Source organism: Pimephales promelas, chromosome 4 (genome assembly GCF_988280905.1).
Source record: "Pimephales promelas chromosome 4, fPimPro1.hap1.1, whole genome shotgun sequence".
Lineage (NCBI taxonomy): Eukaryota > Metazoa > Chordata > Actinopteri > Cypriniformes > Leuciscidae > Pimephales > Pimephales promelas.
This window is the reverse complement of record NC_142772.1, coordinates 3,385,813-3,401,095: the sequence shown is the minus strand read 5'-3', so window position 1 is coordinate 3,401,095 and position 15,283 is coordinate 3,385,813. Positions and strand designations below refer to the sequence as shown.

At 38.0% G+C, this 15,283-nt stretch overlaps 2 protein-coding genes and 2 long non-coding RNA genes across 4 annotated transcripts; all 4 read left to right on the top strand.

Moving 5' to 3' along the window:
* Window positions 1-52: 52 nt before the first annotated feature.
* Window positions 53-685, top strand: LOC148981542 (uncharacterized). Its single transcript, XR_016168212.1, has 3 exons — window positions 53-203; window positions 326-418; window positions 562-685. It is a non-coding gene; the product is annotated as an uncharacterized LOC148981542 (long non-coding RNA).
* Window positions 686-6,242: 5,557 nt separating this feature from the next.
* LOC148981541 (uncharacterized) lies at window positions 6,243-7,719 on the top strand. Its single transcript, XM_089129755.1, has 2 exons — window positions 6,243-6,384; window positions 7,049-7,719. The coding sequence occupies exons 1-2, from the start codon at window positions 6,261-6,263 to the stop codon at window positions 7,717-7,719; spliced, it is 795 nt and encodes a 264-aa protein (XP_088985881.1). The 5' UTR covers window positions 6,243-6,260.
* Window positions 7,720-8,302: 583 nt separating this feature from the next.
* On the top strand, window positions 8,303-9,382 carry LOC148981540 (serine/threonine-protein kinase pim-2-like). Its single transcript, XM_089129754.1, has 3 exons — window positions 8,303-8,675; window positions 8,841-9,017; window positions 9,201-9,382. Exons 1-3 carry the CDS (start codon window positions 8,417-8,419, stop codon window positions 9,380-9,382), a joined length of 618 nt encoding a protein of 205 aa, XP_088985880.1. The 5' UTR covers window positions 8,303-8,416.
* Window positions 9,383-10,144: 762 nt separating this feature from the next.
* Window positions 10,145-10,777, top strand: LOC148981539 (uncharacterized). The gene is made up of 3 exons (XR_016168160.1): window positions 10,145-10,295; window positions 10,418-10,510; window positions 10,654-10,777. It is a non-coding gene; the product is annotated as an uncharacterized LOC148981539 (long non-coding RNA).
* Window positions 10,778-15,283: the final 4,506 nt, after the last annotated feature.

Here is a 15,283-nt window from a genome sequence, read left to right as displayed (position 1 = left end):
AAACAAACAGTGCACATCGTCTCCTTCCACAGACTGACAGACTCGTGACGAGGCATCGGGACCCAGGTTGAGACATCCTTTCCAGTGATGTATTAGCAAGATGAACCGCTGCAACCTAAGAGTCCGCCGGGTCAATTGAGAGGAGGTTTGGGGACTATTGAAGGCTATTGGTCGCTGTAGATATCAAACTGCCTCCCATCAAGGTAATTCCTCTATTTTTCCACCACCCAGACCACAGCCAAACACTCTTTTCCTGATGTGGAGTAATTTAGTTCTGCTCCTCGTAATGTCCTTGAAGCATAAGCTATTGCTCTTTCCCCCTCAGGTGTTTGCTGGGTGAGAATAGCTCTCAGTCCCACATCACTGGCATCAGTATTCACCTGAAGAGGTTGGTTGAGGTCAGGCTGCATCAATACAGGTGGGTCTTGCTACAGAATTTGCCAGGACCTTCTCCATAAGCCTCTGGAAGGGAATGCAGCATTTCTGAGCCGGCATGGAACGGGATTGGAATAGCCCCTGGTTGGTGATAAATGCGGTTTTCTCTTTACTCTCTTCCTCCAGATCCACCTGCCAGTATCCTGACTGCAAATCCAATGTGCTGAACCAGGTGGCGCCATCCATGGATTCCAGGATGTCATGAATAAGCGGCATTGGATAAGCTTCAGGTATGGTGTTTCTGTTAAGTCTCCTATAGGCCACACAGAACCTGGGGACGAGGATTACGGGTGATGACCATGGAGAGAAGGATGGCTCAATGATGCGGTCACTTGCTGGCTCAATAATAACTGGAAACCATCAGATCTCCTTTGAGGCGTGTCATGATCTGTTGAAGAACGAAAACTAAATCATCATGATTGTCTTTCACGATAATGAAGTATTTTTTTAGTGAGACACTGAAATGTCAAGGATTCAAAAATAGACCCTGACACATTTAAAGGGATAATTCACCCAAAAGTTAAAATTCACAACTACCACTTTGACACTTTAAAAAGTTCATAAAGAGATTGATGAGCGGTTCAGTCCAAAACTTTTCTGGAGAGACTGAATCGCTTTGAATTTAGGCTTTTATTCTGAAGATCTTTTATGTGGACCGTCATGAGGGTGAGTGATTTAGGACAGATTTTTGGGTGAACTATCCCTTTAAAACGTGTCACCTGAGCTGTATCGGTGTTTATAGACGTAAACCATTGTCGGTAACGATATAAAAGTGTTCGATATAGCGCTCAATATTTTCATTAAAATGTGCACGCTTCGCCCGTAGATCTTGGTTCATTTGAAGTTCAGTTTCAAGACTCACACTTATTTAAAATTAATTTTTCTTTTAATAAATTATCATTTTTTAAATCAAGGAAAAGTCTCTAGCATTTCTTTCTTTTTCCTGTATCGAAAACGTACGAACCGCGACACCACTGTGTCCTATCAAACCGAACTGTGAATTTTGTGAACGTACACCCCTAATTATTACAGTTGCTGATCTACCTCAAAGTTTGCCATTGTTCTACGTTTACACTTATTTTTATTGCACACATTTTGTAACATTTTAAGTTCAAGAGTTTCTTTAACACACACTTTTTAAAACATAAAGAACTTTTCTACTTCACTTTGACAAAAAGAAAGAAATGAAACATTATAACGTGATAGATTTTTTAGCTATGTCGCACAGCACTACTCTAAAGAGACGAGCATTTTGATAAATATACGCTCTATTTCATATTTATTATATTTTTTTACTTAAACTGTTGTCTTTATCATTTAATGTATGTTTTAATAAATCTGCCAATAAAACATGTTATTACAGCCATGTCTAAATGTTTACATTTCAACAATGAATTAGAGTAGAACGTATCATTAAATAGTTAATATAGAACTGCCTTATGTGCAGTTTAAATGTTTAAATTAATTCTACAGTTCCATTTGCACTTGATTGTTGATTATTAAATAAATGTAATTGATTATTAAACTATTGTTGTTGTAGATTTTTGGCCAATGAAAACTTTCATTTAGGTGTTTCTGTAAAAAAAAAAAAAAAAAAAAAGTAGGGATGTCATGATCCGATCAAGACAAGTGATCGGAAATCGGGTCCGATCACGTGGTTTCAAGTAATTACGTGAGGCATAAAACAAATATATGGCCTATAGGCTATGTTTTAATAATATGTAAATAATAATGGTGTTAGATGTTAGACCAGAGGTCAAAGTCCCGGTTTTGTGAGTCCTGTCCCAGGAAATGTCCGCATTTTACAGCGTCTTCAAACAAAAACAAAAAATACAGTGCAGAAAGCCCGACTTATATCAGACTGCTGGTTGTCAGAACAGTCGTGTAGTTATGATCCTTTTTCACCAACAGAGGGGATGCGCGAGCTACAGTGATACTTGGTTGAGCTCCTTTACTTTAACATGAAGACATAGTAAAACATTCATAACTAGCTATAACAGACATCCATAAACATAACACAGCTAAAAGGATTCAGTTTACAATACAGGAATATATATATATATACATAATAATTTTGTTTTAAAGACAATATTACTTAATAATTTTACTTTTATGAATATGAAATGTACCTAATAAAATCACAAGACATAAAATTAACAGATGCATTTTTTTATTTATTTTTTTAAATGCTATTTAATAACATCTTTGGTAAAATCATCAAGAAGTAATAATCTTCAGACATTTTTTTGGAATGGTAAAATTAAAAAAAGATGTATTTTTTCTGGCTGATCTGAACAAAATGAGCTATTTTAATCAAATCCATACATGTTGATAAAGTATAGCTAATTACTAACACAAATATAATGAAGAACTTTTCACTATTAATGTCCACCCGGCTAAATGAATACGGTCAATAATTTTATCCCTTAAAACTCATCTTTGATCACCGAAATGACATATTTAAACGTTCTCCTGTGGAATAAAATTATTCATGCCTTAAAGCTCGAATGTAACTCTATCCTTGTTTCATTAAGTAGCTCATGAATATTCCAATGAGCCCCGCCTCCACTCACTCATCCTCTACTAGTCGATGTATCGCATATAACACAAAAAAAATAAAAATAAATATAGCTGCAAGCAGCAATTACCGGGGCCAAGTTAGACGACAAAACATGCCAACATGTGTCAGAGCAACTGCAGCAAGGAGGAATTGAAGACATTTAGGGTGCTTCTCAATATCCCTCCTCGTCTCCTCGCTCTTCCGTCCTCCCTCCTATGACCCGGAAACCGATCGAGCTCAGCCATCTTGAAGGACATCTCAATTCTCTAATTGCACCGAGGAGTCGAGGATCGAGGAGTGAGGAGGCTTCCTGAGGAGTCATAAGCGAGGATACAATTGTGAATAGTACAGCAGATGTGATTACACAGTACTGTAGCCTATGTCTAAAGGGCTAAATATGGTTAATACCTAAATGTAACTTTATATAAATTCACAACAACATATATCAGTCAGTTTCCTGTAGGCCTATAGGTCAAATATCATTACTTTGTCTATCTGATTCAACTATGTGTATTAATATTTTTTAAATATACAAAAAACATATCTTCTGTGAGTGAAGAGTGAAGCCCAACTGAACATCTGGATGTTTTAATCTTTAGTCCAGATAACTCCACTGTCTATAACGTTTATTTAAATAAACAAATTTTTACACTTACTTATTTTACACTTATTTTTACAGTTATTTTTCAAAAATGTGCAGACAGTGGAGTCATACCGGACATATGGAAAACATCAACAGTAATACCCATCCCTAAAACAAAATCTCCTAAAGACCTTAATGAATTTAGACCAATTGCACTGACTTCCCTGTATAATGAAATGCCTTGAAAAAATCGTAAAAGACATAATCATCCCCCTAACTGTAGACAAATTAGATCCATTACAATTTGCATATCAAGAGGGCAAGGGGGTAAAGTATGCAAAGCTGTTCATTCTTGACAGGGTGTATAAACATCTTGAGAAACCTGCCTCACACGTAAGAATTTTATTTGCTGACTTTAGTTCAGCTTTTAACAAAATGCAGCCCCATATCCTAATCGAACGATTAGACTCACATTTTTAGTTACCCGAGCAGATCTTATTATCAGTTTTAACATTTTTAACAAATAGAAGGCAGCAGGTATATGTAAATGGTGAAATGTCATCTGTCATCGTGTCTCTCCTCAGGGCTGTGTGCTTTCACCCTTGCTGTTTATATTATACACCGACAACTGCAGGTCATCTTGGGAGAACAGCTATTTGGTAAAGTTCTCAGACGACACAGGCCTGATGTCCCTATTACAGGACAACCAATCTGATCACAATAATGCCCTCATGGAACTTGTCAGATGGTGTGAGGATAGCTTCCTTGACTTAAATGTGTCAAAAACTAAAGAAGTAGTCAGATTTTAGGAAGCATAGTGAAGAACCGAAATTAAGTCAATGAAAATGTTCAAATAGTTCAAACATATAAGTACTTGGGCACAGTGTTTGACTCACAACTGAAATTCAGTGAGAACACTGATAGCATTATTAAGAGAGTAAACCAAAGGAAGCTTAACTCTTTTGGGGTCTGTAAAAGAATTTGATGTTCATTCTATCAGGCCTTCATTGAGAGTCTACTAACGTTTTCTTTTCTGTGTTGGTTTAATGGACTAGCTGTGAAAGATAAAAAAAAAAGTTTGACCAACATTGTTAGGTATGCTCAAAAATCACTGGACGACTGGACTGACACGAGCTGTCAAAAAGGCAGAAAGAATACTGTGTCAACCAGATCATGCACTCAGTGAAGAATTTGTTGTCATGCAGTCAGGTCGGCGGTATTATGTGCCAAAACGGAAAACTAACCGCTATGCTACCTCATTCATTCCTTCTGCTATAAGACTTCTAAACGAAAATACATAAATATATGGAATTGGTTCTTGCTTTCCACTGCTCTGTTTAGTCAATGGCAGGTGAATGTGTGTGGGTGTGTGTGATACTGGATGGTAAACTAGTGAGTAAATATGTGGATGTGAGTATTTATTTCTTTTATTCATTGTGTGTTAATGCATTTTAACTAAATTATAGATGGGTTGACTGTAAAGCTGAATTGCCCCTTGGGGACTAATAAAGGTATCTGAACTGAACTGAAATACCTAAAAATTAGTAAAAGTCGGGACGGTTTGTTTCCAGCGTCGTTTTATGATATTTCGCCGTATATCCTTCTCTCCCAATTGGACGCATCAGGAACAACCCACATAAGGCTCCAGTGTATGCTCAAACGCTGTATTCTGCTGTCAGGCCGTTAGATGGCGATGAAACACTTTAGACCAGGGGTCTCCAACAGGTGGCTTGCGTCGCGAGCGAGCTACCAGTATAATTAGCATTAAACTATCTTATTCACGGTGATTAAAGATTATTAAACGAAAGGATTGAAAACTTGATAAACCACCAAAGGTACATGGCGATATATTTACCAGGTAAATCGGCATAAAAAATAAAAGAAGAAGAATAAAGGAGTAAAACGGCGCACTTTTTCTTGAAGTCCGTTAACCGTGAACTAGGTTGGCTCAGCTGATGTATTTAAACTTTTGTACAGTCTGTGATTTAATTTTAAATCTATAATTCGAGTAAGTAAGTTTTGGTTTAATCAACCAAGAGTTCAGTGTTTGACGGTAATAACCAGGCAAATTCAGTGGCAGCACAAATGCAGATTTGAATGTTCGATCGCTCTGTGATCGTAGTAGCCCTAATGGTTAATTTTTGTCAAATGTTTAGTCGTTGTCAAATGTTTTAGACCAAAACCTTGTCAAATGTGTAGTTGTTAAATTGTGTGTTTGTTTGAATCGAGATCGCTATCTTTTAATTGTGTCTCTCTTTTCAGGCTAGACATCATTATTAAAAAGAGTTTACATTAAATCCGATTAAACCTGTGTATTTGAGTGAAAGTATCTCAGTGTTTATTTTAGTGTTTTCATAGACGCATCGAATTTTCAGTTACGCATAAGCCCCGCCCATAGACTGACGGTGGCCCGTGACGCACAACCTGCAGCCCCCCCCCCCATAGAGTGACGGTTGCACGTGACTTACAACCTGCAACCCCCCCCCCCCATAGAGTGACAGTGGCACGTGTCGCACAACGTGCAGCTGTGGAATGTCTGGAATGTTCTATAGAACGTGACGTCACAGTCGAGTACTGGTCGAATAAAAGCTGAATTTCACAGACTTTCAAACATTCTCTTCATTGCTTTGCTGATAATTTTCTACTGGCATTTATTGCAGTGTAATTATTTAGCATTTCAAAATGGGAGCAAACTTTTCTTGTGTTAATTGTCGTGCGCATGATTCTGACAGTGTGGACAATTTACACATAAAGGAGAACGGCAAGAGGAGGAGGGCAAAAACCATCAAGACCAGCTCCAGTCAAGGTAAGTAAAAGGACCAAACATGATGTAGAATATGTAAAGTTCTGTTTTTAAAGGTTTATAAATAATAAAAACTTTTACTAGAGAATTCAGTAACATAATATGCTTGAAATATAATGGAAACTTCACATCTTTGATGACAGATATGTGAATTCATTTAAACAGACATTCAAATGTATTACGTCAAATTTTAGTGAATGTGAAATTGCTCACAAATTATAAATTATTACAAATTATGCCCAGTTGGCCAAATTCATTGTCTGAAAATGAAGATGTTGTGCTAATCAGATGAAAAATCAATGAATTCTACATTTGCATGTATGATTGCCTAAAGGGTTACCAAGCAACATCTGGATGGCCCAATTAAAATGTACACACACAACTATATTAAATTTAATGCAGGGGACTTGGTGTATGTTTTGAAATTTGAAGTATTTTTAATTTGAACTTAAACAGAGAACAGAACATTCTCGCCTGTTCTCACTGACCGACAACTGAGGAAGCAGAATGCACGAATTAGACCTGTGTGAATGCCCCCGAAAACTCGCTTCATTAATTACATTAGATGCACCAATATTAATGTCTAGTAATGAATATGGTTTTGGTTAATCTTTTATTAATAGAATTTGATTAAAACCATCTTTTGTTTTATCATTTCCCTCTTTAGATCAGACTTCTCAGCTTGTTCCCCGTACCATTGAGGCTGAAATCCTCAGCGTTGCAGTGGAACCAGGTCATGCTGAAGTTGATGACGAGTGGAGTGAAGACGCCTTCCAGGACTTAGTGGGAGATTCGTCAGAATGGTCTGCCGACGTCCTCAACGCTTTGAGCTCTGTCTCGATTCTTGACGTCCTCCAACCTACAGCCTGTGCCACATCTGATAGAGTTCCAGTCCTAGATGTGGCCACCTATAGAGCCAACGTCCGTCGAGTTCCAGCCCGACATGTGGCAGACTCCAGTGTGGACGTCCCCCAGGTCCCAGTCAGCACCACATCAGCTCCAGGATTGGAAACGGCTGACTGTTGTGTTGATGTTCCAGTCTGTGCCACGTCAGACTGGGAAGATGATGGCCCTCCAGACTGGGAAGATGATGGCCCCCCAGTTCCAGACTGTGCCTCATCAGACTGGGAAGATGATGGCCCTCCAGACTGGGAAGATGATGGCCCTCCAGACTGGGAAGATGATGGCCCCCCAGTTCCAGACTGTACCACGTCAGTCTGGGAAGATGATGGCCCCCATGTCGCACCGACAGTAGACACTGTCTCTGAGAATGAGATTATCTGTAAGTTGACTGTCATGACTCCGACACAACACAATACAGACAAACTTGTGTTGTGATATTATATCTGTCTTTACTCATGTCAACTCAGGCAAAAAGCAGTTTTCATGTCAACTCTTCTATGTTTCTTTTAACAGACGTCGGTTGCTGGAGCTATAAAGTCGGCAAGAAGCTCGGGGAAGGAGGATTTGGAAGCGTTTACGCCGGGACTCGCTTGAAGGATGGCCTTAAGGTATCATTTAATTTACTTGCATTATCTATCAAAGTGTTCTTGCACGATCGTATATTCGAATAACTCTTCTTTTCAATCATTCTCAGTGTATCTTATGTTCACTTCTTAGAGCACCTGACCTCTCAGACCTGTTTAAATTGTTAGGCTTGCTCTACATGATTAGAATTGAAATATGAACTGCACACACATTGGAAATAAAAAACTCAAATCCATTTTTTGTTTTGTTGATTAGGTGGCGCTGAAATTCGCTGATACCGAGGGTATTGAGTGGATCAACATTGTAAGTACTCTGTTTCTCTCAGTTCATTTTTCAATGGACAAACTGCTATTGTCTGTAGTTTAGTCGTGTTGTACATCTTTTCTCCATGTACAGTATAAGATCGTAATAATTGTCTTTCTTCTAGGAGGATAATCCTGAACCCGTTCCTCTGGAGATCGGTCTGCAAATTCTCGCCAACAAAGGCCCCAGGGTTCCCCAGATCATCCAGCTTCTGGACTGGGACGAAGAGCCAAATCAGTACATTATGGTTCTAGAGTTCCCTACACCCTGTGAGAGCCTGATCGAATATCTGGACCGGCACGACTACTACATCGACGAGAACGTGGCAAAGGTCATCATGCATCAGGCAGCAGTCGCAGCTCAAACATGCTGCCAACGTGGAGTGTTGCATCGCGACATAAAACTGGAAAACCTCCTGATCAACCCGGAGACGCTGGATGTCAAGTTGATTGACTTTGGATGCGGAGAAATCCTGACCGATGCGGGATACACGTCCTTTGCTGGTTTGTATTATTCCTCAGAGCTGTAATGTGGGTCTCAAACTTAGATGACGGGCCAGAAGCCCTCAAGGTCTTACAAAGTATCATGTAATGGGATCCACCATTGTGAATCAATAGCATCAAATCATTTCTTGCATGCTAATAAATACTTTTTTCTCTTTTTTGCAGGCACCGAAGAGTACTGCCCCCCTGAATATGAATCATACGGCTTTTATCACGGCAAACCAGCGACAGTGTGGTCACTCGGGGTCCTCCTGTTTACACTGGCGTGTGGAGAATTTCCATCTTCAGAAGACTTGGATATGCTAAATGACAACATCTGGACAAGAGATGGCGTATCACAAGGTTAGATCTACATTTCAGCAAAGATCACTTGCAATTCTAAATCATACAAAGTAGAACAAATTAATATAAATGGTTGTGTGGGTAATGCAGTAATATTTAGATATTTCAGCTTAGACTCTTAATCAAAGAGAGCGAGTGTGAAGTTTAAGGTAATAATAGGACTTCTCTTCTCTTTCTCCACAGAATGCTGCAAATTACTTTGCTCTCTCCTGCAAAGGAACCCAGCGAAGCGGCTTGATTTGGATGTTGTCTGTCTCCACAAGTGGTTTAAGTACTTCGAATATAGATTTTATGAAGAAAGATCTGAAGACCTTCTACCGAAAGACTTGCCACCCGCTGTTCAGGATTTTTTAAAACTCTTATAAATAAACAATAGATTTGACTTTTAAACAACTACATTGTCCACAGAAAATCTATAAAAACTTAATTTCGTGTCAAAATATTGTGATCAAAAAATTTCACAGACTTTCTCCTTTGAACTTTACTATTACTAATTGCGTCATGACCAAATACAACCAGAAACAATTGTTCAGTCTTGATTGTGAAAGTTAATTCCTCGCGACCTGTTTTCAATTGGCTGAGCAGCGCACGAAACAGGCATTTTTCTCAATTCCCGCTATGAGAGGAATGGGAAAGTTGCCCATATGGCGGCGCCTTACGCATTATTACGGGGTACGACATATATGACGTCATTGACATTATTTAAAGCAAAAAGTGACTCTAAAAAATATAACACCAAGCGATGTGTAATTGCTTTGCATCTCCTTTCGAATACAAGTTTCAAATTACTAGACAAAAAATGATATCCTGAGAAAAGTGTATTTTAAGGGGTATAACTCACTAGACCTCCATTTTCTTTATGTGAGCGCCCTCATATGTAAACAGAGTGGAACTGCAACCAGTTCTCCCCATACTAGTGTTGTCAAAAATATCGATATTTTTCAAGGTATCGTATCAAAGTTAGAAATTCTAGTATCGTGACAACACTACCCCATATTAGACATTCTCTGCTTCGATCTTCAACTCCACAGAGATTGTAATTCACTTGTAATTTTGTATCATAAAAAAACAGAACAAACAAACAGTGCACATCGTCTCCTTCCACAGACTGACAGACTCGTGACGAGGCATCGGGACCCAGGTTGAGACATCCTTTCCAGTGATGTATTAGCAAGATGAACCGCTGCAACCTAAGAGTCCGCCGGGTCAATTGAGAGGAGGTTTGGGGACTATTGAAGGCTATTGGTCGCTGTAGATATCAAACTGCCTCCCATCAAGGTAATTCCTCTATTTTTCCACCACCCAGACCACAGCCAGACACTCTTTTCCTGATGTGGAGTAATTTAGTTCTGCTCCTCGTAATGTCCTTGAAGCATAAGCTATTGCTCTTTCCCCCTCAGGTGTTTGCTGGGTGAGAATAGCTCTCAGTCCCACATCACTGGCATCAGTATTCACCTGAAGAGGTTGGTTGAGGTCAGGCTGCATCAATACAGGTGGGTCTTGCTACAGAATTTGCCAGGACCTTCTCCATAAGCCTCTGGAAGGGAATGCAGCATTTCTGAGCCGGCATGGAACGGGATTGGAATAGCCCCTGGTTGGTGATAAATGCGGTTTTCTCTTTACTCTCTTCCTCCAGATCCACCTGCCAGTATCCTGACTGCAAATCCAATGTGCTGAACCAGGTGGCGCCATCCATGGATTCCAGGATGTCATGAATAAGCGGCATTGGATAAGCTTCAGGTATGGTGTTTCTGTTAAGTCTCCTATAGGCCACACAGAACCTGGGGACGAGGATTACGGGTGATGACCATGGAGAGAAGGATGGCTCAATGATGCGGTCACTTGCTGGCTCAATAATAACTGGAAACCATCAGATCTCCTTTGAGGCGTGTCATGATCTGTTGAAGAACGAAAACTAAATCATCATGATTGTCTTTCACGATAATGAAGTATTTTTTTAGTGAGACACTGAAATGTCAAGGATTCAAAAATAGACCCTGACACATTTAAAGGGATAATTCACCCAAAAGTTAAAATTCACAACTACCACTTTGACACTTTAAAAAGTTCATAAAGAGATTGATGAGCGGTTCAGTCCAAAACTTTTCTGGAGAGACTGAATCGCTTTGAATTTAGGCTTTTATTCTGAAGATCTTTTATGTGGACCGTCATGAGGGTGAGTGATTTAGGACAGATTTTTGGGTGAACTATCCCTTTAAAACGTGTCACCTGAGCTGTATCGGTGTTTATAGACGTAAACCATTGTCGGTAACGATATAAAAGTGTTCGATATAGCGCTCAATATTTTCATTAAAATGTGCACGCTTCGCCCGTAGATCTTGGTTCATTTGAAGTTCAGTTTCAAGACTCACACTTATTTAAAATTAATTTTTCTTTTAATAAATTATAATTTTTTAAATCAAGGAAAAGTCTCTTTTCGCATTTCTTTCTTTTTCCTGTATCGAAAACGTACGAACCGCGACACCACTGTGTCCTATCAAACCGAACTGTGAATTTTGTGAACGTACACCCCTAATTATTACAGTTGCTGATCTACCTCAAAGTTTGCCATTGTTCTACGTTTACACTTTTTTTTATTGCACACATTTTGTAACATTTTAAGTTCAAGAGTTTCTTTAACACACACTTTTTAAAACATAAAGAACTTTTCTACTTCTCTTAAAAAAAAGAAAGAAATGAAACATTATAACGTGATACATTTTTTAGCTATGTCGCACAGCACTACTCTATAGAGACGAGCATTTTGATAAATATATGCTCTATTTCATTTGTATTATATTTTTTACTTAAACTGTTGTCTTTATCATTTAATGTATGTTTTAATAAATCTGCCAATAAAACATGTTATTACAGCCGTGTCTAAATGTTTACATTTCAACAATGAATTAGAGTAGAACGAATCATTAAATAGTTAATATAGAACTGCCTTATGTGCAGTTTAAATGTTTAAATTAATTCTACAGTTCCATTTGCACTTGAGTGTTGATTATTAAATAAATGTAATTGATTATTAAACTATATTGTTGTTGTAGATTTTTGGCCAATGAAAACTTTCATTTAGGCGTTTCTGTAAAAAAAAAAAAAAGTAGGGATGTCCCGATCCGATCAAGACAAGTGATCGGAAATCGGGTCCGATCACGTGGTTTCAAGTAATATATCACGTGAGGCATAAAACAAATATATGGCCTATAGGCTATGTTTTAATAATATGTAAATAATAATGGTGTTAGATGTTAGACCAGAGGTCAAAATCCCGGTTTTGTGAGTCCTGTCCCAGGAAATGTCCGCATTTTACAGCGTCTTCAAACAAAAACAAAAAATACAGTGCAGAAAGCCCGACTTATATCAGACTGCTGGTTGTCAGAACAGTCGTGTAGTTATGATCCTTTTTCACCAACAGAGAGGATGCGCGAGTTACAGTGATACTTGGTTGAGCTCCTTTACTTTAACATGAAGACATAGTAAAACATTCATAACTAGCTATAACAGACATACAAAAACATAACACAGCTAAAAGGATTCAGTTTACAATACAGGAATATATATATATATACATAATAATTTTGTTTTAAAGACAATATTACTTAATAATTTTACTTTTATGAATATGAAATGTACCTAATAAAATCACAAGACATAAAATTAACAGATGCATTTTTTTATTTATTTTTTTAAATGCTATTTAATAACATCTTTGGTAAAATCATCAAGAAGTAATAATCTTCAGACATTTTTTTGGAATGGTAAAATTAAAAAAAGATGTATTTTTTCTGGCTGATCTGAACAAAATGAGCTATTTTAATCAAATCCATACATGTTGATAAAGTATAGCTAATTACTAACACAAATATAATGAAGAACTTTTCACTATTAATGTCCACCCGGCTAAATGAATACGGTCAATAATTTTATCCCTTAAAACTCATCTTTGATCACCGAAATGACATATTTAAACGTTCTCCTGTGGAATAAAATTATTCATGCCTTAAAGCTCGAATGTAACTCTATCCTTGTTTCATTAAGTAGCTCATGAATATTCCAATGAGCCCCGCCTCCACTCACTCATCCTCTACTAGTCGATGTATCGCATATAACACAAAAAAAATAAAAATAAATATAGCTGCAAGCAGCAATTACCGGGGCCAAGTTAGACGACAAAACATGCCAACATGTGTCAGAGCAACTGCAGCAAGGAGGAATTGAAGACATTTAGGGTGCTTCTCAATATCCCTCCTCGTCTCCTCGCTCTTCCGTCCTCCCTCCTATGACCCGGAAACCGATCGAGCTCAGCCATCTTGAAGGACATCTCAATTCTCTAATTGCACCGTGAGGAGTCGAGGATCGAGGAGTGAGGAGGCTTCCTGAGGAGTCATAAGCGAGGATACAATTGTGAATAGTACAGCAGATGTGATTACACAGTACTGTAGCCTATGTCTAAAGGGCTAAATATGGTTAATACCTAAATGTAACTTTATATAAATTCACAACAACATATATCAGTCAGTTTCCTGTAGGCCTATAGGTCAAATATCATTACTTTGTCTATCTGATTCAACTATGTGTATTAATATTTTTTAAATATACAAAAAACATATCTTCTGTGAGTGAAGAGTGAAGCCCAACTGAACATCTGGATGTTTTAATCTTTAGTCCAGATAACTCCACTGTCTATAACGTTTATTTAAATAAACAATTTTTTACACTTACTTATTTTACACTTATTTTTACAGTTATCTTTCAAAAATGTGCAGACAGTGGAGTAATACCGGACATATGGAAAACATCAACAGTAATACCCATCCCTAAAACAAAATCTCCTAAAGACCTTAATGAATTTAGACCAATTGCACTGACTTCCCTGTATAATGAAATGCCTTGAAAAAATCGTAAAGGACATAATCATCCCCCTAACTGTAGACAAATTAGATCCAATACAATTTGCATATCAAGAGGGCAAGGGGGTAAAGGATGCAAAGCTTTTCATTCTTGACAGGGTGTATAAACATCTTGAGAAACCTGCCTCACACGTAAGAATTTTATTTGCTGACTTTAGTTCAGCTTTTAACAAAATGCAGCCCCATATCCTAATCGAACGATTGGCCTCACATTTTAAGTTACCCGAGCAGATCTTATTATCAGTTTTAACATTTTTAACAAATAGAAGGCAGCAGGTATATGTAAATGGTGAAATGTCATCTGTCATCGTGTCTCTCCTCAGGGCTGTGTGCTTTCACCCTTGCTGTTTATATTATACACCGACAACTGCAGGTCATCTTGGGAGAACAGCTATTTGGTAAAGTTCTCAGACGACACAGGCCTGATGTCCCTATTACAGGACAACCAATCTGATCACAATAATGCCCTCATGGAACTTGTCAGATGGTGTGAGGATAGCTTCCTTGACTTAAATGTGTCAAAAACTAAAGAAGTAGTCATAGATTTTAGGAAGCATAGTGAAGAACCGAAATTAAGTCAATGAAAATGTTCAAATAGTTCAAACATATAAGTACTTGGGCACAGTGTTTGACTCACAACTGAAATTCAGTGAGAACACTGATAGCATTATTAAGAGAGTAAACCAAAGAATATACTTACTGAGGAAGCTTAACTCTTTTGGGGTCTGTAAAAGAATTTGATGTTCATTCTATCAGGCCTTCATTGAGAGTCTAGACTAGCTGTGAAAGATAAAAAAAAAAAGTTTGACCAACATTGTTAAGTTATGCTCAAAAATCACTGGACGACTGGACTGACACGAGCTGTCAAAAAGGCAGAAAGAATACTGTGTCAACCAGATCATGCACTCAGTGAAGAATTTGTTGTCATGCAGTCAGGTCGGCGGTATTATGTGCCAAAACGGAAAACTAACCGCTATGCTACCTCATTCATTCCTTCTGCTATAAGACTTCTAAACGAAAATACATAAATATATGGAATTGGTTCTTGCTTTCCACTGCTCTGTTTAGTCAATGGCAGGTGAATGTGTGTGGGTGTGTGTGATACTGGATGGTAAACTAGTGAGTAAATATGTGGATGTGAGTATTTATTTCTTTTATTCATTGTGTGTTAATGCATTTTAACTATGGATGGGTTGACTGTAAAACTGAATTGCCCCTTGGGGACTAATAAAGGTATCTGAACTGAACTGAAATACCTAAAAATTAGTAAAAGTCGGGACGGTTTGTTTCCAGCGTCGTTTTATGATATTTCGCCGTATATCCTTCTCTCCCAATTGGACGCATCAGGAA

Coding starts and splice junctions, on each gene's coding strand:
- LOC148981540 (XM_089129754.1), top strand. CDS start 8,417: ATGGTTCTAGAGTTCCCTACACCCTGTGAGAGCCTGATCGAATATCTG. Junction 8,676..8,840: donor GGGATACACGTCCTTTGCTG/GTTTGTATTATT, acceptor TCTTTTTTGCAG/GCACCGAAGAGTACTGCCCC. Junction 9,018..9,200: donor AAGAGATGGCGTATCACAAG/GTTAGATCTACA, acceptor CTTTCTCCACAG/AATGCTGCAAATTACTTTGC.
- LOC148981541 (XM_089129755.1), top strand. CDS start 6,261: ATGGGAGCAAACTTTTCTTGTGTTAATTGTCGTGCGCATGATTCTGAC. Junction 6,385..7,048: donor CAAGACCAGCTCCAGTCAAG/GTAAGTAAAAGG, acceptor TTCCCTCTTTAG/ATCAGACTTCTCAGCTTGTT.